Here is a 23,474-nt window from a genome sequence, read left to right as displayed (position 1 = left end):
AGGTGTGCAGGTGCAGCCCCTGCCCTCCTGACACGCTCACCCTCGTCCATGCCATTGAGCAGCTGGTCCATGTAGCTCTCCTCGTAGCGGTTGCGGTGCTCCTTCCACACAGAGCCGTTCTCGCTGCGCAGCACCACCAGCTCACGGTCCCCACGCCCGTATGAGGCAAAGTGTGGAATCTCCACAATGACAGGGCTGTAGACAGCAGATTGAGGCCACTGGCACCCACGAGCTGCCACAAGGACACGCAGGCACAAAGATGGCCCTGGGCAGAGTGCCTGCCTGTGCTGTGCAGCTGCTGGGGGAAGGACTGCTGGCCTCCCTCCTTCTGGGAAAGAGGGCTCTGCCCCTGCTTGGACAATGCTACTCTTGAACGACCAATGCCAGAAACATGCTGCACCCAACAAGAGGTGGCATCTCTGCTCTGCCAAACTCAAGAAGCAGACACAGGCAGAGTTCTTGCCCTGGTAAAGCCCTCCCGATGAGCCCAGATCTGTTCCCAGTCCTGAGGGATGACCCTGGTGCAGCCCAGCCTGCTCTTTTCCCGGCTGTGCTCACCTGAGGAACTGGGCACCAGCAGGCCCCAGGGCAATGATGCGGCTGCCCAGCCCCTCCTCCTCAGCCAGCGGCGGGGGCGCAGGGAGCTTCTGGGGCTTCACCAGGCGGCAGGTGATGCGCGTGGGCGCGGCACAGGCGCGCGGCGGGATGACCACGCGCAGCCCGTGGTGCCGGCTGCCCCGCATGGAGCCACCACGAGCGTCCACCATGAAGCTCACCAGGAACCTGGGGTGGACAGAGGCACGTGGGCACCTTGCAGCCAGCTACTGAGCACAGCCTGCCTGTGCTGCACGGGCTGGGCACTCACCCTGTGTGCACGGGGCTAGCCACTGGGCTGATGTTGTCTGAGGTCTCCGTGGCAGGGCTGCTGGGGATCAGGGAGTCCTCGTCGAACTCTTTGGAGGGCTGTGTAAGGCAGGGAAGAGACCCTGTGGGTAGAGGGTCCTATCTGGGGGTGTTGAGCCTGCCCACCCTTACACAATCCTCGCTGGACGCTAGTCCAGTACCCCTGGGTCAATGCACACCACCCATCACACACTTGACCTCTGTGCTGATGGGGGAGCAGCAGGGAATTCCCCAGCAGGGAATGCATGGGGGAGGCTGTGGCAGGCTGGATCTCATGCTCACCTCCTGTGGGGACACCGAGGGTGCATGCAGCAGGCTGACTTGCTCAGCTTCTGTCTCCACAGGTCCTACCTGCTCAGCCTCCTCAGCTCTGGTCACCACAGTTTCAGGTGGGATGCAGGGGACCTGCAGGACAGCTGGAGACTCCACCCTGGCAGGAGAGGGTAGTGACAGACACAGAGGTTGTAGGGTCCCTCAGCCCCTGCCCATCCCCACAGAGTCCTGGGGCTGCTGGACAGAGACAAGCTAAGCAGCAGTGCCATGTCCTGCTGCAGGAGCAGCACTGACCAGCTTTGCCTGCCAGTGAGGGCTCAGTGATCTGAGCTCCCTGCCCAGAGCCTCATGTACCCACAGGAAGCCCAGCCCAGCACAAGGCTGGTCCTGGGCACCTGCCTGCCCCCTCCCCACCACAGAGAGTCTCTTACGTTTGCTCCAGTGTCGTTGTGGTCATGAACTCCAGTATCTCCCTTTTGCCTTCCTGGTCTCTGAGATCAGCTGTCTTGGGCTTTGGTGCAATCAGCTCTTCCTCTGAAACCAAAGAGCTGGCTCAGCAAGCAGAGGCACTCGGACAAGGGAATGAATTCAGCCCTTGCCCCCACCACTCCTCAGGGCTGGAGCCAGGGCCCATCCCTGCTCCCACTGTTTGACACACACACACACTCAGCCCCTGGGTCTTAGCCGGACACGGGGGGCTTTGCTGTCTGCCAGAATGGCTTTGCTGGCAGGGCAAGGCCCCTGTGGCAGGCCAGCAGGACAGGAACTGTGAGAGCCATCAGGAAATTTGGCTGCTCACTAATCTCTTTCTCACAGCACCAAACACAGTGCAGAAACTGCAGGGGACACCTTACACTGATGTCTGGGACGGGGACATAGGCACAACTAGAGGCTGCCCTAACATTTCACTCCACCGGAGGCACAGTGCTCTGCTAATGCTGACCACTGGTCCCATAAACACCTGCTAACTAGCTCATCAGAGTTTGGCTCTAGCCAGTGCCATGGGGGAGAGTGTCCAGCACCTCCCAAAGCAGACAGAGTGCCCCAGAGATGGAGAGGGGACTACAGCAGCACAGAGACCCTTGAGCTCTCAGTTAATCCCTGCTCTGGCTGGGATGGCGTGGGGCAGCTGCAGAGGGACACCAGTGCTTGTCACAGTACCAGGTTCCTCTGCCTGCCATGGACAGGGCCTGGGTCTGACAAGGGAGTCAGAGTCCTCCTGAGTGGGAGGATGCCCATTCATGCAGTCACACCACAGCAAGCAGCACAGACATGGATTGGCAGGGAGGATGGCAGGGCTGGCTGGAGAGCCCCAGGCCAGCAGTGAGGCTCAGCAGATGGATATGGCGTGCGGATGGTTAGTAGTGGCCATGGGGTGAAATGGGCCATTGAGCTGGGGCAGGGGGACATTTCATACCCATTACTGTGACATGAGCAGTGCCTGCAAAGTAAGAAGAGGCAAAAGTAAGGTATTGGTTGGAAGGTGCAGGAGCAATCCAGCTGCAGCTGGGCTGGGAGCTGGTACCATCCAGCAGAGCAAGGCACAGTGGGGGCTTGGCATGCCCAAGGGCTCTCTGCACAGTCCCTGGGCATGGGAGATGTCCAGACATATCCCTTCTGCATAGTGCAGGGAAGCACCCAAGCCAGGAGGTGCCACCCCAGGGGTCTAGTGGGCTTCCCTCATCCTCTCTGCGGTACCACAGCAGGAGATCCCCACCCTGGGCGGTCCCTGTTCCAGCTGGAACACCAGTGCCATCCCCAGGACTGCTGCCTGCCACACTGACCCAGCAGATCTCTGGGATGGTGTGACCCAACTCCTACCCTCACCTTCATCCTCTGATACGTCCAGAATCTCGTCTACAGTCTCTGGGAAGCTCATGCGGTGCTTGTCACCAATTGACTGTGGGAGCAGAGCAGAGTCAGAGGAAGGCAGGTTTTGCTGCACAGCTATTTGCAGCCTCCTCCTCATACCTGGGCTAAGCAGCCAGCTGCAGACCTTTCCCAGGCTGCTCCCAGCCCCAGCCCCAGCATCCTGGTCCCCGTGCCCAGGGCTCACCGGGATGTCGGTTTCCTCTGTAACTATCTTGAGCACGTCCGTGACCGAGATGTAGCCGAGCCGCTTTGCAATGGCCAGGGGAGTGGTGCCGTTCTGTGCACAGAGCAAAGGCTGGCTCAGCAGCAGCCCCGGGGCAGCCACAGCTCGGGGAGGTGCAGGGGAGCACTGTGCTCACCGTGCTGATCTCGTTGGGAGATGCACCGTGCTTCAGCAGCAGTGTCACCACGTCCGTGTGGCCCTGCTGTGCTGCCTGGTGCAGGGGCGTGTAGCCCAGCTGCAGGGGAGGACAGAGGATGCTGCAATCAGTTCTGGAAGTCTCCTGCCCCAGAAATGCCCCCAGGCCTCACACACTGTGCTTCATGCCTGGAGCATGAAGCCAGCTCCACTTCCCCATCAGTCTGCATGCTGTTGGCATGGCAGAAGGGTCCTTGGAGCACAGGACACCTCTGTACCTTGGTCTTGGCATTGACATCCGCCTGGTGCTGCAGCAAAAACTTCACCAACTTGATGTTCCCATAATGGCTGGCCACATGCAGTGGGGTATAGCCCATCTGAAAGACAAGATCAGGTCTCAGTCTGCCCTCACCACTGCTTACTGCCCTTCTGGCTTGGATATACTCATCCACAGGCAAGCCCCTATGCATGAAGGATGAGACAAACATCTGAGGGCTTCCCAAGAGCCCCAGACCAAAGCAGAGGGCTTCAAACCATACTGTTCCTGTGGGTACAGAGGTGAGCTATAGGAGCAGGCAAGAATCACCCCCCAGAGAGGTAGGAGGAAGAGGGAGAAGAGTCCCCAGGACACAGGCAAAATGGTAAACATGCCTGCTAGAAAGGAGTCTCTCACACAAAGGAAAAGAAAATAAATGCTCTTCCCTGAGCAGGCCTAGAGGTAGTTCCCCCATGTGTTTCACCAAAGCCATGGTCAATACACTATTTTACCCTGGTCATTGCATCCACTGTGACTCCATGTTTCACTAGAACATCAGCAACCAGCACATGCCCCTCTTGAGCCACAAGATGGAGAGGAGTCAGGCCACTCTGCAAAGAGAGGAGGTCTCAGCACAGTGGCACTGCCATCACTGCAGGTCCAGCAGCAGAGACTCTGTCAGGTCTCCAGCCTGGCAAAATGACTGACACAGTGTACTGTGTCAAACTGCCCAAACACAGAGAGGCACAGGGCCTGGACCACCACCCAGACTGCTGCTTTCTGCTGGCTGGTTTGCCTCCAGCCTGGCAGGATGCACTGGAACAACTTACCTTGTTGCCTAGGTTGCCATTGGCTTGTTTGGAGAAAAGCAGTGCCACCATGTCTGCGTGCCCCTCCTGGGAAGCCAGGTGCAGGGGAGTGACTCCCTGCATGGACTCAGCATTTGCAGAAGCCCCATACTGCAGCAGGCTGCTGGCCACTTCCATCTGGTTCTGCTTGGCAGCGATGTGCAGGGGGGTGTACCCATTCTGCAGGAGAGAGGCTCGTTGCAGTGCTCAGCCCTGCCAAACTGACTAGAAGGGACAGGAGGTACCACCCTGCCTCTGCAGGCCAGGTCTGCCCTTCCTGCTCTGCCTCCAGAGCTCAGGGATGCCCCACACATCATTCCTCTGACAGCAACCAGCCCTGTCATTGATGCCAAATCCCACCCTTCCAGCCAAGTCAGCATGCGGGTTTCAAACACCACCTGCTTCAGGTTTGACTGGTGGGGGCTGTCCTGGAGTTTTCTACACACGAATTTCTGAAGCAGTATGCAGCCTCTGGGAGCTGCAGAAAGCTGGGGCAGACACACCTCCGGGGATGTACCTGGCTGAGGTGTGGAGCTAAGCTCCCAATACACAGCATTAGTATTCAGGCAGAGCCTGCAGGGCCTGGAGCAGGTTCTGCTGGCACGCTGCAGGAGCAGAGCAGCTGGCAGAGCCTGGGCTGACGTGGGGCTGGTGTGACGCAGAGCAGCAGGAGCCCAGCATGGCTGCTCAGGGGAGAGCAAGGTGCCAGATGGGCAGGGCTGGCACCACCAGCCACTTGGCTTTCTGAGGATGCAGCTTCTGCAAACAACATGGGATGCAAGGCGCCTGCTGGCGTGCTCTGTGGGGAGATGCTCCCCATGCTCAGGCAGAGCTGAATGACTCTCACAAGCTTCTGGGTTTTCTGACTCACTGCTTCATAGCTGCATGCAAACATTTGCCTGTGGTTTTCCAAACTGCCAGACCGCAGCGCTGCTCTGCAAGGACTTGCCATGGAAACACATTCCCCACGCAGCAACCACCACGCTGCTAGCCGGAACCATCCTGACACAGCCTGTCTGCTGGAACAGGACCCCTGCCTGGCACCCTGCCTGCTCAGGACCATCCTGACACAGCCTGTCTGCTGGAACAGGACCCCTGCCTAGCACCCTGCCTGCTCAGGACCATCCTGACACAGCCTGTCTGCTGGAACAGGACCCCTGCCTGGCACCCTGCCTGCTGTGAGGACAGGCAGGCATGAGCAGCAGACACGAGAGAGGCTGGGGATGATCAGCCCCTTATACATTCCCTGGGTGCAGGGCTGAGGGGTGGTGCTGGCCCCAGACTGGCAGACACTGGACACACAGCACATTCCCACATTCCCACATCCCCAGGGAAGCCCAGTCCAGACTCACCCAAGCCGAGTTGTGTGGGGAGCTCCCCTTGGGAAGCAGCAGCTTGACAATCTCCAGGTTGTTGTGGTGCACAGCCACGTGCAGTGGAGTCAGGCCATTCTGCAGTGGGGGAGAGAGTACAGACAGGTGAGACAGAGCCTCTCCCCATGCTAGAGCACTCCCCCTACACCAACAACACTTACCTTCCCTGCTGCATTGGGGTGAGCGTCATGCGCCAACAGCAACTCTGCCACATCCACCTTTCCATACTTGGCTGCAACGTGGAGAGGGGTAAATCCTTTCTGAGGAGAAAGGCAGCCCATCACAGAGTGGCAGAGATGAAGAGTGCTGCCCCTTGTGTGTCAGGGACACTGCCACAGCCTGCCCAGCCTTGCCCCAGCTGGTGATGCCTTCTGCAGCACTGCACTCAGCAGCCTACCTTGGTCATGCAGGTCTGTGAGGCTCCCTTCTCTAGCAGGGCCAGGGCTGTGTCCATGTGCCCCTCTCTGGCAGTGATGTGCAGGGGCGTGTGCCCTGCTGTGGTGGCCAGGTTGGGGTTGGCGTTGTTCTCCAGAAGGAGTTTGACCATTCCAGTGTGGCCAATGCGTGCAGCGCAATGCAGAGGAGTCTGGTCGTCCTGTGAGGCAAAGAAGCTGTTTGGGCAGACCTGGACCAGTCCCTTCCTCTGATGCCAAAGGGGTGCCAGCCCTGTTCCCACTGTTGCACAGCTCCTGGTAGGGACTGCGCTCTGGGCACACGACAGCAAAGAAACCAGCACTAGCTGTTCCCAGAGCTGATTATCACACAGGTCCTCTGTACCTACCTTGGCCTTAGCATTGGCTTTTGCTTTGTTCTGCAGCAGGTACTTTGCCACATCTGTGTGCCCAGCTCTGGCTGCCATGTGTAGTGGAGTCTCTACTTTCTGCACCAAAGACAGGATAAAGTGGTAAGGGCAAAAGAGAGAAAATGCCTTCCTGCAGTCATTCCTCTGCTCTGAGCAGAGGAGAACAGTGCCTGCAACCCCTACTTGTTCCTTGTGCCAGCACAAAGGAGAGGGCTCAGGGCAACAGAAGGTGCAGGACATGGGTATCCTGCTGAATCCCAATAAGTTGAACTCCCAAAGTCCCAGCCAGGGTGGAACTCACCACATTGGACACATTAGGAGACGCTCCACGCTGCAGCAGAGTCTTGACAATAGGCAGGTGTCCCATGAAGGCAGCCACATGCAGAGGGGTCAGGCCGGACTGTGAAGAGAAAGGGGCCAGAAACCAAGATGGGACTTATGGCCTTGGCAATATCTCTTACTCTCCCCTCCTCCTTCTCCTCGGGGCAGATCTCAGCAGAGGCAAAATCTGAGTCTCCAGTCTGCTCCAGGAGCCTGGTAGGTGAGTGTGGAGGAAGCAGGGAGCTGCTGCCTCCCCTGCATCTCCCTGCCCTTCGGGAAGATGCTGCCAGGCTAAATAGGTTCTGAGCTGCAAAGAGCACCGAGAAAGGTCCCTGGGCTATGGCAGAAGCAACAGGGAGATCACATCCTGCCGTGTTGCCCACACTGTACATGCAGAAGCAAGAGAGTTGAGGATGGGCTCAGCCCACCTACCTCTGTGACAGCATCGATGGAGGCCCCTGTCTTCAGCAGCAGCTCCATCACACGGATGTGGTTTTTCTTGCAGGCAATATGGAGGGGTGTGAAGCCATTCTGCAGACAGACAGACAGATGGATGGTCATTTGCAGGAACACTCCCTCTCCCCAGGCCCAGTCCACCCTCCGTTTCTCACCAGGGCTCGGGAGTTGGGCTTGGCCCCCTTCTCCAGCAGCAGCTTGGCCACGCGGTGGTGGCCGCAGTGCGCGGCCACGTGCAGCGGTGTCAGGTGGTCCAGGGTGATGTCGTCGATATTGGCGCTGTACTGCAGGAGCAGACGCACGCAGTCCAGGTGGTCACCCTGTGCTGCCATGTGGATCGGTGACAAGCCGTTCTGCAAGCGGAGCAGGAGCTCAGGGTTGGGCCAGGAGGGCTCAGGCATTCCACCCAGCCCTGCTGTGCATCCCCAGACACTGCTCCAGGGCAGAAGAGACAGCCTGTTCCCCAGGGTGCTACCAGAGAGGAGCCCCAAAATCCCTCACTGAGACTTACAGAGGAGTAATGTCCAGTGGAGGGAAGGGCCTGAAGAGCTGCTGTCATGGGGCAGACTGTACCTAGGCATGGTACCCAAAGTACCCAGGCTATCCCCTTCCCAGGAATGGTCCCTTTGAAGGATGGAGCCCTCAGGCAAAGGACTCTAGTTAGGGCCAAGTAGGGCAGGAAGCTTCTTACCCCTTGTCAGGCCAAAAAAAGCCCTAAGTCAGCCATGGGTGCCAGCCAGCAACTCTGCACAGCATGTGATCCCAGTGTGCTGCCCTGGGACCTTGGCACCAGTCACAGCCCCAGCAAGTCCTCTGGGTACCTTGGTCTTGGCTTGAATGGGAGCCCCGTGGTCCAGGAGGATCTCCGCAATTCTCACATGTCCATTGCGTGCTGCACAGTGGAGAGGGGTCAGCTCGTCCTGGGAAGAGAGAAGGGTTCAAGGGCTCAGAATGGCATGGAAGGGCAGGGCTCCCTCAGGTAGATGACTGACAGGGACCTTGCAATAATAACTTTTTGTCTGCACTATAAGGCAAAACTGAGCCTGGCCACAGGTCCCAGGGCACACCTTTGCTGCTGTGCAGCCTCCTCTCACCTCTACATGTGCCAGCAAAAACCCTGGTCCATGCCCTTTGTGCATCAGAGGCCTTCCCTCACATTCCCAGCAAGATGTTTGCAGGGCAAGCCCTGGGCATTAGGATCTCAGGAGGGGACAGCCCGTGGGAAGGCGGGCTGTGTTCAGCAGCGCTCTCACCTTGGTCCGTGTCTCGATCTGGGCGCCCCGGTCCAGCAGCAGCCGCACCATGATGATGTTGCCCCGGCGTGAAGCGATGTGCAAGGGAGTGATCCCATTCTGCAGGAGGAACAGCAGTCTGTCAGAAGGAGCAGCCCCTTCTCTTTCAAGGAGGCAAGGGACAAACAACAGACAGAGGGCAGGGAGAGCTAATCTCTGCACAGGGACAATGCTGGGGAATAGCTGGTTTAACAGGGCTGTGAGGGAGGGCTGTGCAGCTAAAGGCTGCAGACAGAAACTACAGAGATCTTGCAGGAGAGCACCAACTCATGGACTGGGCTTCACCCGTGGGTCTGGAAGGGGCATCCTAACTGCAGGTTCTATGAGCACTGCCCTGCAGCAGCAGCAGCAGCAGCAGCAGCTTTTTCTCAGCCCGGACACAAGGTCCCCAAGAGCTTTCAGGGATGCATGCTCATGCTGGTTACTAATTGCAACTCCTCATGCATCTGCACTACTTTCTGCATAGTCCCATGTCACCAGCATGCCCTGGCAGCTGCTGCTGTACCCTACATGGATAAGAGGCACAGCACCCTCCTCTGGTGCTGGAGCAGTGCAACCCCAGTAGGTTCCCAGCCTGCACTCACCTGAGGTGTGAAGTTGACACTGGCTCCACGGTTCAGCAGTAATTGGGCCACACTGAGATTCTCATAGTGGGCTGCAATGTGCAAAGGGGTGAATCCAGTCTAGGGAAAGAAGGAGGGATCAGCCAGCCAGACACATGCTCCCTGATGAAACCGTGGATAAATACAGCATACCAAGCTGCTGTTCTCCCTGGGGATGTGGGGAAGCTCCCAGAGACAGCATAGGAAAACCACAAACCTTGGAGAGGACATCAGCATTGGGGTCATTCTGCAGCAGCACAGCAGCTGTGCGAGTGTCATCATTGCGGGCTGCAATGTGCAGGGCAGGCAGACGGACCTTACCCCTTGTCCCATAGTTGATAAGGTGAGCAACCACATTCTCATGTCCTTGTTGGAGAGCCACAGCTAGTGGAGTGAAGCCGTCCTGCCAAGGAGAGAGAGAGAATCAAGGAGCCATGGCAGGCTCACATCCCTCAGCAGCCCCCACAAGCAGGGCCACAGGCTCCACCCCAGGGATCTCACCTCTGTGGCTACATTCTGGTTGGCTCCATTTTCCAGCAAGAACTTCACAACTTCCAGGTGGTTCTCCTGCGCTGCCATGTAGAGAGGTGTGAAGCCTTTCTGCAAACACAGGGCCATGTAAATCAACATAACTCTTCCTTGTGTTTCTTGAGTTCTTTGAAGACCTACACCCCCATCAACACCCACACTCCCAGGTCAGTGAACAAGGGCAGAAGCATCCATTGTGGGTGTGAAAAAGAAAAAAACACCTGGCAACAGTGGAACAATCACAGAGAGATGGAGCCCCCGGCTCCACATATCCAGAAGAAAACAGGCAATGCTCCGTAAGAGTCAATCCAGGAGACACTGTCTTCCCCTCACTGCCAGTGTTGTCCCTAGCTTCAGGGACAATTCTCCCTTCAGGCAAAACCTGGAGAGCTTACAGCCCCAGCAGACCCAAGGAAGAAAGAGCAAAGGAAGCACAGTGTATTCAACTGCAGGGGCTGCTGGAGATCTCAAAGCTTTGCCAGAGAGGCACCAGCCACGAGTCCTCCCAGGATAAATTCAGCAGGCTTGTATGTGCTGATAAGGACTAATTCAACAGAGACCACACTGGTGTCCCCATGTGCCTCAAGACTCCCTCCACACCATTTGCACTCTTGTCTCTTCTCAGGAGTCTGGCAGAGCAGTCCTGGCTCCTGAGCAAGACTAGAGGGTAACTGCAAAGGGCTGCTGCAATACCCATGCTGAGCCCAGCTCCCACCATGAGGACACCACCACCAGACACACTGGGTGCCCTCCTGTCCACACCAAGTCACCCTACCTGGGACTGTGCGTTGACGTTGGCCCCATAGTTCACCAGCTCCCGGACCACATCCTGCTGTCCAGCCAAGGCAGCAATATGCAGGGCTGTGTTTCCCTTCTGAAAGATACCACAGGACAGTGTTCAGGCACTGGAGCAACCCAGGATGCCAGGGAAAGATAGGCCTGATGTGCTGACAGGCATGCAAGCTGAGCTGGCTAGGAAGACCTTTAGAAGGCCATGCAGCTCTCACTCCATGTTCCATCCCTGCTGCAGACCAACCAGCCACCCTTCCCATTTTCTGGCCAGTCAAGAGAGTGATTTCATCCCTCCCATGAAGTTACTGGCAGCAGAAGCTCTATGCACTGTCAGGAGCTGTGCATCTTAAGCACAGAGATGCGAGAGCTGAGCTGGCAGCCTTCACGCAAAACTGCAGCGTGCACCTGCATCCTGGGAGCCAAGGCATCCCAGCAGATTTAGGGGGAGATGAGCAGGCTGGAAAATGTATACACAGGCTCTTCTGACTTGTGCCTTTGGGTGGTGTGGCAGAATGCCAGACTGTGCTCTGTGTCCAGAGCCCTGTGAGAGCACCAGGGAGGTGGCAATGAGGCCTCCTCCTGTTCTCACAGCCCTTCAGCTGCTGCTGGAGGTTGTTCACTTGTCAGCCCTGCTTGCTTGTGCCGCTGTCTTGCTTGTCATCAAGTGAAGACCACACCTGCTGTGGTGATGCACGGGAGAACAAGATGTTATTTACGGAGCACCAGAGCTCTCCAGGCTTGTGACAGTGGTACTGATCCCAGCTCGGTGCTGGAACGTGCAGGGGCTGCCCTGGGACAGCAGCCTGTGCCGGGAGGAGATGTTAATAAGGCAGTACTAAACCACATGTTGTGGCTTATGTTACTCCCCTTTGAAATTCAAAATGATCCCTCAGGGGAGAGCACCTCCCACCCACCTGGAGAAGCCAAGCCTGTGCTTAAACCAGAGCCTAGTGCTGGGGCTAAGCCCAGCAGCACTGCCCTGGCACAGCCTCTCTGGGGGCTGGCAGCACACAGCATGATCGCTGCTCAGCTGCTGCAGCTGTGTGTGGCAGCAACGGCAGGGAGCAGAGCTGACACCAGCGTGGCCAGAATTCCTTGTCCTTACCTTGGTTGTTGTCTCCAGAACGATCTCCTTGTGCAGCAGCTCCACCACCATTTTCACATGGCCCTCCTTGGAGGCCAGGTGCAAGGCGTTCAGTCCGTTCTGGAGGAAGCAGAGGTGGGACAGGGGAATTAGTCATCATCTGAGGATGGAGCTCCCTGGGGAGCACCCTGCTCTGAGCTCCTGTGCAGACATGACTGCAGGCACTTGGCCTGTGCCTGGAGAAAGCCCAGGCTGCTGGGGGCAGGAGCAACTGCCCTGTCCTTGAGCTCTGCACTGACATCCAGCACACCAGCCATGGTGCCACAAACAGCTCTGCGCTGCCAGGAAAGCTTCACACAGCTGAATGATGGGCTGCTGACTAATGCTGGAGGTTTCTCCATGAGCAAAACATGCAGTCCTAGTAGGCAATTTCCTATGGATGGGGGGTACCACAGCTCAGTTCGTGTGCTGGAGGCACAGGAACTGCTTCAGTCCTCCCTGCTCATGGCACATCCCTCATGTCAACTCCTGCCTTTGCCCAAGTGACTTCCCACGGGGTGCCCCTCTCATAGTCAGGTTTTTCAGCACAGAGCTGAGCTTTATGCACAGCCCAGAGCAAGGATGCACCACAACTGCTGTATAAGTGCACACACAAACCTTAAACTTTAACATTTAACAAAGACAGACATGCAGTGAGAGGCGCTGCTTGGGACAATGATTTTGTCAAGCAGCAGCCAAATTAATTCACAGCAGTGTGTGACCTTCCAGGCCAGAAGCTGGCTTCTCCCCAGCTTTCAGACTGCCCACCAGTACCCTGCAGCCCATGGTGGGCTTTGCTCCCTGGAGTTCAGCTGCAGTAAAGAGTGTAGAGAAGGTGTTGGCTGTGTCCCTGTTAGGCTCTACCAGTTCCAGGAAGCTCCCAAAGAGCTAAAGTGACATCTCAGAACATCTCTGTGTGTGCCCCAGTTTAGCTTGCCTTTTTCCTCCACATGGAACCTGAAGAGCAGACGACTGGCCAGTACCCCTTTAGCATCTCTGGGCTGTCAGAAGGAGGAGTGCCAAGCCAGACAGCATCCTCAAGGCTACTAAGACAGCTTCTGCTCTGTTATTTCTGACACCCTCTTCCACTTCCCAGATGTGAACAAAAGGGCTGGTATATTTGGCAGAAAAGAGGTTAAATACCTGCAGGCATTTTCAGATGCCACTTTTTCTCCTTTCCCTCTCTTCTCCCAGGTAGATATGCTGGGATTGTTCAGCGCTGCTCAGTGTTGTTGCAGGGCAGAGGGACACCTGCTCCTGCCCAAGTACTCCACCTCCCAATCACGTGTTTCAACTCCTGACTGGAAGGTCACTCAACAGAAATGCTTCATCCCCATCTAAATATTGGTAGGGGGAGCAGAAAATGCCCAGGGAGGCTCAGTTCCAGCCCTCAACACTCCAGTTAAACTCAGAATTGCTTCAAGGGTGTTGTCAGACTGGAAAAGGGATTTTCACTCTTTCTCACTGAAAGCACCAGTTGCCCAGGAACATAGCTGAAAAGTCACAGATTCTTTTGCTCAACTCTGATTGCAGCACAAAGAGCAAAAATCTAAAAACCCACAGGATTCCTCAGCACGCCGACTCCAGAGTTCTATCAAGCCTCAAGCACAAAAGGTGTGCTTCGAAGGGGAGATGTAGTGGGAGTGCTGTGATACCCACAGAACAGTGACACTGACGGGAAATGCTCCCCAGCCATGTCTGGCTACACTGAGTCCATCTTCTCTGGTGAAGCCCTGTTTCTTTGATGAGGACACACCGACACAACCCCATAGAGATAATCACTGACCCCCTTAACTCTGTGAGCTCACGAGTTGGATAACTGGCCGCAGACATGCAAGCTTTTTCTCAGTTACACTCATGCAACCAACAAATGGCGAGCAAGACCACAGCTGCTCAGCTGCTCCCCTCAGCCCAAAAGCCCTTTTATGCAAAGATTTCATAAATAACCTTTTGAATGCTATAAACCTGTGACAAATCATTAGCCTGTAACAAATAGTTGTGCAATAAGCACAGAAGGTTGTTTCCATTGATGGCCCATTGGTATTTCTGCTCCAGGAGCAATACAGGCTGTTTTGCTTTGGCTTGACAGCTCATCCCATCCAAAACTGTCACAGGATGTGTGTAATTTGAAAGGCGCCATAATTTCCTCACCAAATGCTGCAAATAATTCCCAGAAATCCCAGTCACTAGCTATCAATGTGACAAATGCAGCCCAGCAGAGCTTTGCACTTAGCCTGTCTCAAAGCAGGGACCTGCTCTGGACTGCCTGTCAGGACTGGCCACCTCAATAAAGATATCTCCTGGGCACCCACATGGCACCATGGTGCTGTTCCCAGCTGTGAGAATTCTGGCAGCAAGGTGAACTCATCCTTAGTCCTCCAGCTCCTCTTGGATGAGATGGGAGCATGCTGGAATTTGAAACACGAAAGGTGGGTGATGAAGACACTGATGCAGCAATGAAGGAGGTGACATCAGCAGGATGAAGATCAGATGGCATGTCAAGGTCTCTGAACTTGAGTAAGAATACAGGGCCTGTGGGATAGGTCTGACCACATATATCCCTCTTTATTCTATACAGGACATGTGAGGTTGGACCTTTCCCACAGGTCTGATATTCCTCAGAAGGAAACCCCAAAGTGCCATCTAACCTCAGGCAGGAACCGGTGCAAAGACATCACCGAGAGAAGAGCCTCATATTGCTGTGGCCATTGTCTTTCCATCAAAGTATTAAATGCCCTCACCAGCACCAGAAATGTGGCTGGAAACAGGACTTGAAGCCGGTCAGTGGAGATAGCTGATGACAGACCATCTCTTTTGGTGAGGAAGAAATTCAAAGTTCATCTTTAGCTTGTGGATATGAGTCACCCTGTAGTAATTCTTTACACACCCCTGTCCAGAACCCCATATCCCTCTGAGCCAGAGCATTACAGGACCAGTGGATGTAGAAATCCTCCCTCTAGTTTTAGGCTTAGTATTGGAAATGAGTGAACATCCATGGAGTGCTCTGCCCTGTAGGACCTGTCCCCAGTGCCTGCCCTGGCTCTGCAGTGCACGGAGCAGCAGGGCTGAACTTCACTCTGGGGACTTGATGCTGAAATAGATGAGTGTGCCTTGGTGCTACCTGCTGAGTCAGCCTCCCCAGCAACACCCCTGCTCCAGAAAGCAATGACAGCACAGCCTGTCTGCTCCCCCTGATCAGCCTGAGCCCCCTGAATCTGTCCGTACAGCATCTGCCCCAATTTAGGCTCAGCCACTTGCATTTGGCAGCTACACAGGTACAAAATGTTCTGATGATGATGTGCAGACAATTCCTCAGTGCCTGCAGCTCTCTGCTCCTGTACAAACATGTTTCTATGCAGAATGAGTGGGGCTTCTCCTGCCCAACACTTCCCAAACCACCAGAACTGGCATTTTGCAAACATTCACTGCTTGTGATAAACTGCAGCTTTAGGAATCCAAAAGCTTCAGCACTGCAGGCAAGGGCAATAACCCCCAAGAGCCATTCCTGTGATGTTCCAGCCACTGTGCTACTCTTCACAGCCATCTCCTCTGCCCTCTGAGAAGCAACTGTGCTCCTTCCAATTGTCCCATCTGCTCGTCACACTAAAGGAGCCCTCTCTGCTGGTCTGTTAAATGTTCTTTGCTATCCTTCAGCCAGTACATCCAGGCTCCCCAGATCTTTATAGGTATTGCTGCCCTCCTGGCCCCAAACACAACTGCTCCAGGTCTGCCCTCTGGTCTGCACATTTTCACATGAACTACAGATAGTACCAGAAGCCCTGTGTGTTTCACCTACCTGGTTACAGGTGTTAATATCTACCCCATTCCTGAGGTGATCCAAGGCTTTGTCCAGATTCCCAGATCTTGCAGCTCTCAAGAAACTGGTTGCAGCATCGGCCTTGGGGACAAAAAGAAAAAACATGAAACTCAGAGCCCCCTTGCTCTCCCCCACCAACAGCATCAGGTCAACTCTTCACTCAGCTACAGAGAACGTAACTACACAGAGCAGGCAGAAAAGGCAGAGGTCAGGCAAGTCACAGTGGAAACTGCTGGGACAGACTGAGGTGCACCAAATCAGAGAGGAAGAAGAAGGGCTGGGACTTGGACTTAGAGTGAAGAGCATCCAGATAATGGGACAGAAGTTCTGCAGCTCGTCCCATCACACGGTGGGGACAGTAGGGAGGGAGCTCCTGGCACCATGACAGCCTCCTTGGCCCAGGAAACCCCTCCGTGCCTGGGCTGAAGACCTACATTGATGGAGCTACATGAGCCACCCCTACCGTCCTCCAGAAGCCACTGGGTAGCAGCAGTGGTGAGCTCAGGTATGGCAGCAGGGACCACAGCCCCAGCTGAACACCCACAGCTGGGAAAGTCACAATTCTCTCTTTTGACAATGCCTCCCTGCTACACCACAGCCAGCCCAGGCAAGGCACAGCAATACTTTTAGCAACACTACCTGGCAGTGTGAGGCAGCAAATGGAGACAATGGCATGGCTCACTAGAAGTTGGAGAACAGGGTGGAAATGCAGTGCTATGGGTCTGAGAGTCTGGGAACTGGAGCTGGTATGTGCCTGCTCAGGCCAGCCCAAAGGGCTCTGCAGCCACAAGACATCCATGACATGGGTGCAGGACACAATCCTCTGTCTTCAGCTCCAAGAGAAAAACAGAGCCCTTCTTGTACCACTCACATCAGGACTGACCGAGGGATCTCCTGTGCTAGGAGAGCTTCTGTTCTGCCACCCCAAGTGCTCCTGTATTGCCCACAGCCTGGCTGCAGAGGAGCACCCAGGATTAGGAAGCTCCTGGACAGAGCTAGAAGGAACACAGCCAGAGACAAAAGCACTGGAGCCATATTAGGGAGGATGATGGATCACACAGGTTCAGGGCTCCTCTCTTCCCCCTTCTCTTTGCAGTACCAGACATTTGAATTGGGATTTTGGAGCAGCACAACTCAGATGCCTTCTGGTCTCCTCCATCTGCTTCCTCCAGCTCATCCTTTCTGCCTGACACTCCTGCCACAGAGAAAGGCAGCCATGCCCTGCTCCCTGCTGTAGAGCCCACAGACAGGGTGAGCTGGCCCTGCTGGGCTGGGCACAGAGCTCAGGCCAGACAGCAGCACAGTGGCCGGGTGCCATGGCCCTGTGGGCAGCCTGGGCTCTGGAGGAAGGTGGTGGAGGGCACAGCCCCGTGCCCACCGCGTGCGCAGGCTCTGCGTGCTGCTGGCACGACCTGCTGTGCCAGCTGGCTCTGCCTGCTCCAGCCCAGAGAAGAGCCCCAGCGAGCAGGAGAGCTCCCAGATCCACTGCAGAGCCTCGGCTGTGGAAGGCTGTGACCACAGGGCAGGCACAGCACCTCAGAGCCCTGCTCACACAGAAGGATCAGCTGCCGGAGGCAGAAGGCAGCAGCAGCGCTGTGCTTAGGAGTGCACATTCACGCTCTGAGATCTGCATGCTGTCTGGGGTTAGTGAGGTAACGCTGACAGCTTCAAGCAACAGGCTGAATACAAAGAGCTTTTCCAACTCCGGACACTGCCAGAAGTCTCTGCTCCTCAGGTCAGGATCAACGACAAGGCAGAAAACCCTTGGAAAATCAAAGCACAGCTCAGCCAGGCTCTGTCATCCATGGGACACACATGGAGCTCTGAAGATTAAATGGTAAAACTCTACCTGGTCCTACAGCAAAGGGGCTCCCAAAGCCCCAGCATATCCAGCAGCAGAGACTACAAGCAGAAAGCAAGCAGAAAAGCAAAGCAGAGGTCTCTGTGGGCATGAAGGAGAAGTGTGTTGAATACTCACAGCCACGTCTGGACCGGACCTGCCCTTTCGTGCTGCCATAGTCCAGCACTTCGGCTGAAACCTGAGCCTGGTGTCCCCTCTCTCCCTCCTTGGTTATCTACTCCCCAGCTTTGAGAGAGCCAGTAAGTTACATTGCATTCTAGCTAAAAATACAGGCTCTGTCCTCTCTCCAATGCAGACCCTGCAGGGATCGCCAACTGCTAATGGAATTTGTTCATTTTCTCTCCATTATTGTGTCAGACAGGATATTTAATACCAAGCCACCTCCGGAAAGCAAATGACTGCTGCCAAGCACAGGGAGGAGGTCAGAGCTGCATGTACCACCTCAGGAGCAGCAGAGGAAAAGCAGCCCCACAGATGTGCCCAGGAGCCTGGCAACTCACAGGTAACTTCTGCCACAGAGGAGAGGGGTTGGGGCTCCCTCCTGACCCTCTGCATGCTGGGGCCCAGAAAACATGCCAAGGCTGGAGTGTGTCAGAGGTGCTGCCCTTTTGCTCCCCATGCTCAGCATGCACCTTCCAGAGGTGCACAGAGGGATGCAGGGCGTCAGACATCAGGAATCCAAGCACCATTCCACCACAGAAGATGGAATAGCTCAGCTGAAAAGGTACGAACAGATCCACAGTGATATTGTCCTTCTGATGTCAGCCTGCAAGATGGGACTGCCTGCCTATTGCTCAGGGCAATTCTCTCCCCAGCAAACGGAAGCATGGGCTGGTCACTGCGATCTCCCAAATTCCAGCAAAAGGAAGCACTGATAGCAAGAAATGCAGAGAGCCGGTGAACACAAATAGATAAGCACATGGAGAAGATACACAGAGATTGCAGTGAGCACTGTTTCAGCTCACCCAGGGCAGACACACACCCTGCACAGGGATCCCCACCCAGCAAGGGGCACAGAGCCAGCACAGCCATCTCATGCACACCCAGCACTCGCTGTGCCCCACAACACACAACTGCTTCCAGATGCAGAGGATTATTCCTTTATTTGGAGTTTGCAGAGTTTCTTTACATTCCTCTTTGTCTTCCTCACAATTTTCCAGGAAGGAGATATTCCTGGGGAGAAAATAAGCAGCCTCACTTGCTGTTGGGTACCTCTTGCACTCTTAGGTGGCTGCTAAATACTACATACAGGCATCATGCTCTACAGACCTGCAGACAATCAAGCACTGAAGTATCAGGAGACTGCTGCCAGCAATTCTGCAAGAGAGAATTTGTTAAGTGCTCCAAGACCTTCTAAAGTCAAAAACTTAGCACAGCATATCAGACTGTGCTTCTACTCTCCTTCCCTTTCTTTTCCTTCAGGAAACATCTTCTCTTGTCTGCTCACAATCTAGATTTTTCCCTTTCCCTCTGTCCTGGTTTCAGAGTCAATTGTTTCTCATGACACCCTCTCCTGGCCCTGAGGAGAGGCTTCTTCTGTTCCTTTTCTCAGGGGTCCTCCTGCTCTCAAAGCATTAATGCCACTAGCCTGGAACCACACGAGCCCACTGCATTGTAGCCATGTCCAAGGCAATAAACAAAGGGGAAGCCAAACCAGAGGCCCAGGCTGGATTTTGAGGGCTGCAGTCAGTGGTCTGTAAGCCCCCTATGTCTCGGGCCAGCTCTTGCTCTAATCTCTTTTTTCAGAGCCTGCTCTCAGTCACACCCAGGGAGGAGCTCCAGCAGCTCCTGCTCATAGCTGATAACCAAAGGGAGCCTCAGCATTGCCTGCTCCTGCTAAAGGTGGCCATACCTGGCAGGAGCCCACCCTGTATGAGCTGCTAAATGCTGCAAGTAGATGACTTCCAAGTACAAACGAGTTCAGGGACTTGTGACCTCACAGTGTTTTCTGGGACACAAAGACAGTCAAGAAGCACCTCACACACTATTCCAGCCTGGCACACATGCATCCTGCTGCAGTGCCCTCTTTTCCCTGTCTGCCCACTTGTCTCTTCAGCCAAACTGACAGAGACTCATGGAGCAGCAGAAAGGAGGTCCAGCAGGGAAACACCTGAGGGCTGAGCAGCACACAGTCACCCCAACAGCCAAAGAACCCCAGGACTGGCAGTGACATGCAACTCCAAATCCTGGCACCAAGCCATGTATTGCTATGGGCATCCTGTCTAGATGCTGTGGAAGGGTCCAGCTCACATCTCAGGGGTCATCCAGTTTCTTCCAGCCACTAGTGCCAGTGTCTTGGAACCTAAAATCAGCACTGCCAGCTGAGGACACGTGAGAAACCCTTGCCAAGGGCAACAGCCCTTGCCATTTGCTTGGACATTTCCTGGTACATGTGGGCTTGTATCCAACAGTGGGCATGATCCTCACCTTTGAGGCATTACTTCCATCAGAAACACCAAAACCTCACACCAGTGTAGTGGTTTACTTCTAAGTAACTGCCCAACCTAGGAATGTCTCTGTCATTTGTTCCGCTCTGCCTTGCAGGTATCAAGTACACAGCTCTGCAGGTGATAACCTCAATCTTTCCTCATCAGGTGAGAAGGGTTTGTCAGTCCTCAAAACACATTAAAAGAGCTGCTATGATTAGAGCAGTTAGGGATAACACCTAAGGTCCCTATAGGATAATCAGGGAAGATCAGGAGATTCAGTTCAAAATGCTCAGAAACAGAAGCCATACTGTCTGTCTTACAGGAACTTTCTCTCCTATATGTATTAAGAGAAACTGGATGCTCTCAGTGGGCCCTGCAGCAGAAACAAAACCTACTGGCAGGTTTCTGCCTTCTGAGTAGAAGGCAGCATTCAGCAGAACACACCATCTCCAGAGAGGCCACAGTAGCTAAGCCTCAGGCAGTCAGCCAGCAGAACACGGAGAACAGGCAGATAATGCAAACCCAGGAGAAAGAAAAAAGCAAAAGGATTGGGAAAATTCATCGGATGGAAGGATAAATCCAAATGCTTAAATTCTATTATTTCATCATCCTCACCCCTATCCACATGATTCAAGACAGATAAATCCTTATGCCCAAGTTCTATTCTCCTGTCATCCACACCTCTGCTTACATGATTTAGCACAGGTCTGCAGATCTTAATAGGACTGATGAGAGTCAAGGCACAAGAAGTCATCTCTGGAAGGCATCTGCCAAATGAGTTTGCTCTAATTTCATGCACCAGCCTGAGTAAACCCTTTGTCCATGCTCCTTTCTGCTTAGTGGAGATTTCACAACAGCCCTAAAGCACGTACCACAGAGGCTGATGGCTGATACACCAAGCAGAGACCCCCAAAGCAGGATGAAGGGAGAGCTCAACCATCCCACAGCAGGTGAATCAGAGCATGCAGGAAATAAAAGATCTGTTCATGTTCCTGTGCAAAGGACAGAGCTAGAGAAGAACTTGGCACAACTGGCAAAGGAGAAATCCCAAAGCAGAAGGAGGGAAGGAAGGGCCTTGGCAGGTTTGTGGGAACCCTTCCTACTCTTCCTACTAATATCAATTAGCATTTTTTCAGCACTGAAGGAAGAGAGGGCAAGCTTTCTGCTGCCAGCATCAGAGGGGCCTCTTCACCATGCACAATCCTCCACCATTACATAATCATGAGTAGTGAGCTTTTGGAAAGCCCATTCCTGTGCACCCTTAACAGAAGAGGTAGTTCTGGACTGTCACTGGTGGTACAGGTCAGGGCCAAGGTTAGCTGAGTCCCTGCTGCAATTGGCTCCTTCCTTCCTCACTCCTGGGCCCCCTTTGCTGGCTGCTCCAGCTGGAGCAGGTTCAGAACACAAACAGCTTAATCACAAACAGCTTAATCTGCACAGGGCAAGGCAGCAAGGAGCTGACCCTACCCAGCAGGCTGATTTTTGTGATAAGGATCCTCTGGAGGGCTCCAGCCCCCAGCTCTGTTCAAGCCTGCAGTGCCTGCCTGCTGCCTAATGGATCTTCTCAGTAATATGTTCAAGATCTTGTTCTGTCATTTGCAAAGTATCGCTTTCCCTTTGAAGTACAGTTCTGGGTCCAGCAGCAGTGGGGACCGAGACAGGGGCTGGTCCAGAGACCTGAACAGGAAAAGGAGAGCAGAAGATCTTTCCTTTCACACAGAGCCAAAGCAAGGCAAGAATGAACAGAGCTTCTGCTCCTGCCAGCTGAGGCCATGCACCCAGGGAAAAGCTGTCACTCTCCTTTGATGTTAGCTGGAGCCTCTGCTCTCTGCATATCCTGAAAAAGAAAAGCTATTTTTACCTCATCAAAAAAAACATAGACTATGACTGAAGACAATACATGAGAGCTCTTAGCTCAGGCAGTACACCTCTTCTAATAACATAATAACATTTACAGCTGCTGAGAGGGATGCAGCAGCACAGCAACTGCTTTCTATCTCCTAATTTCCTGATGCACTCCCTTTTTTTGGACCATGACACTGTTCAGGCAGGTCTGTGCAATAAGCACTGGGGAGCAGAGGGCTCTAGCCTGCTGCCAGTGCAAGGGGGGAGTAAGAGACATGCTCTGAGCCTGCCTGATGCCAGCTGGGCACTAAGACACAGCTTCTGGGCCAGCCTTAGCCTGCCCTGGGCTCTGTCAGCACCCTCGTGCTCAGGTGAGGTGCTGGAGTCCAGATCACTCCAGCAGGGCCTGCCCTGGAGAAGCTTCCTTTTCTTTCCTAGCGATGCTTATGAACTGCTCCTGATTTCTGCAGTCTGTTCTGACTCATTCCCTGCCTCTCCTCCAGCAGGACTAGTCCACACCTGCTTTGCTTGCCTGCATGAACAAAAGAACTTAGAAGGGGCTTTCTGCTGGCATATGTCTGCTGGGAAGCATCACAGTACAGTCCTTGTGCTGGGGCTACCACAGATTTACTGTCTTGAGCCTTAAGCCAGGGTTGGGGTGCAGCCTCTGGAAGCCATGCAAGGAAGAAAGCATTGACAGAAAAGTACCAGAAGCAAGGCCTGGCAATGTGTCTCTGCCAGCAGATCCCTGGGGAGGACATGGGAGTGGAGCAGAGCACAGGCACCTGCTCCACACAGAGCCAGCACAGCACTGTGCTTAGGGAGAATCAGCATCCTGTGCACCTGGGCTCCACAGGGGCAAAACAAGAGAGGTGAAAACACAGGAATCAACATCCACCATCACAAAACTGCAAAAAAACAACATCTGGGGCACCTCCCTTCTCCCAGTGATGAGAAGGACAAGGCAAATGCAGCACCAAAGGACCTGGTTTCAATGTCAGGCACTGTCACTGGCTCCAAGGATGACCTTAGACAAGTTACCAATGACCTAAGAAAGGCAGCAAACCCTTCCTGCCAGTCAGAGGTCCATTTAGCAGCAGCTGTTTGGGGAGAAGAGGTGTTATCTTTGACTGAAGTTCATATTAGCAGCCAGAATATACCTAAATTCCCTCAGCAACCAGCTGACCTGACTCCTCTTCTCTTTTGCTGCCCAAGGAACCCCTGGCCATGCCCAAGTACTCACCCTCAGGCAATGCATGCATGTCATCACTGCAGGAGGAGGTCAGCTCACCCTGAATAGCCAGGCTCTGCAGCTCTGATCAACCCACTTATGCTGAATGCTGCAGCCAAACCAAGCATGAGCAGGCTGGAGGGAGTTTATCAGCAGCTGGACTGCACCCTATCACCACTGCACACATGACTGCAAGCCAGCACAACAAGGAATCTCCTGTCTGGAGCCGGGAGATTACAGGTTGTCCCACGTCAAGAAACTGGGGAGAGTTGCCAGGCTGGGCACAGTGTTTGGTGAATGTCATGCCTGAGCCACACTTCATAAACATGTCTGTGAGCTGTTAGCAGGGAGCAGCCCATGTGCATGACCTCTTCAATTAGTACAAGGGAAGATGAAACTTCAGCAATATAAAGCAAAATGAAGCAGCTCTGTGGCCAGAGTCACACTGTCTCTTGGTGTGTGCCACACAAAGCAGGCTGGACTGGAGCAGTG

At 54.4% G+C, this 23,474-nt stretch overlaps 1 protein-coding gene across 6 annotated transcripts in view; it reads right to left on the bottom strand.

Moving 5' to 3' along the window:
• The window catches only part of ANK1 (ankyrin 1), a 53,350-nt gene that overhangs the window by 12,178 nt on the left and 17,698 nt on the right, over positions 1-23,474 (bottom strand). The window contains exons 1-28 of one of the 6 annotated variants that reach the window (XM_056508828.1): positions 22,995-23,085; positions 15,596-15,697; positions 11,782-11,880; positions 10,660-10,758; positions 9,858-9,956; positions 9,574-9,759; positions 9,339-9,437; positions 8,716-8,814; positions 8,284-8,382; positions 7,618-7,815; positions 7,439-7,537; positions 6,987-7,085; positions 6,665-6,763; positions 6,281-6,478; positions 6,045-6,143; positions 5,863-5,961; positions 4,493-4,690; positions 4,175-4,273; positions 3,685-3,783; positions 3,408-3,506; positions 3,233-3,325; positions 3,004-3,076; positions 2,594-2,617; positions 1,608-1,710; positions 1,186-1,333; positions 866-963; positions 559-783; positions 41-195 (exon numbers count right to left, since the gene is read on the bottom strand). In XM_056508828.1, coding sequence (XP_056364803.1) covers positions 41-195; positions 559-783; positions 866-963; positions 1,186-1,333; positions 1,608-1,710; positions 2,594-2,617; positions 3,004-3,076; positions 3,233-3,325; positions 3,408-3,506; positions 3,685-3,783; positions 4,175-4,273; positions 4,493-4,690; positions 5,863-5,961; positions 6,045-6,143; positions 6,281-6,478; positions 6,665-6,763; positions 6,987-7,085; positions 7,439-7,537; positions 7,618-7,815; positions 8,284-8,382; positions 8,716-8,814; positions 9,339-9,437; positions 9,574-9,759; positions 9,858-9,956; positions 10,660-10,758; positions 11,782-11,880; positions 15,596-15,697; positions 22,995-23,018 — 3,211 coding nt within the window. In that variant the 5' untranslated portion in view covers positions 23,019-23,085. Of the gene's footprint in view, positions 1-40; positions 196-558; positions 784-865; positions 964-1,185; positions 1,334-1,607; positions 1,711-2,593; positions 2,618-3,003; positions 3,077-3,232; positions 3,326-3,407; positions 3,507-3,684; positions 3,784-4,174; positions 4,274-4,492; positions 4,691-5,862; positions 5,962-6,044; positions 6,144-6,280; positions 6,479-6,664; positions 6,764-6,986; positions 7,086-7,438; positions 7,538-7,617; positions 7,816-8,283; positions 8,383-8,715; positions 8,815-9,338; positions 9,438-9,573; positions 9,760-9,857; positions 9,957-10,659; positions 10,759-11,781; positions 11,881-15,595; positions 15,698-17,594; positions 17,662-22,994; positions 23,095-23,474 lie in introns of those variants that run through there. The other 5 variants (XM_056508830.1, XM_056508827.1, XM_056508826.1 and 2 more) reach the window with 5 other exon arrangements.

The sequence above is a fragment of the Oenanthe melanoleuca genome, chromosome 22 (assembly GCF_029582105.1).
Source record: "Oenanthe melanoleuca isolate GR-GAL-2019-014 chromosome 22, OMel1.0, whole genome shotgun sequence".
In the NCBI taxonomy this organism is placed as follows: domain Eukaryota; kingdom Metazoa; phylum Chordata; class Aves; order Passeriformes; family Muscicapidae; genus Oenanthe; species Oenanthe melanoleuca.
Note: the sequence above shows the minus strand (reverse complement) of the source record. Positions and strands in the feature narration are given on the sequence as shown.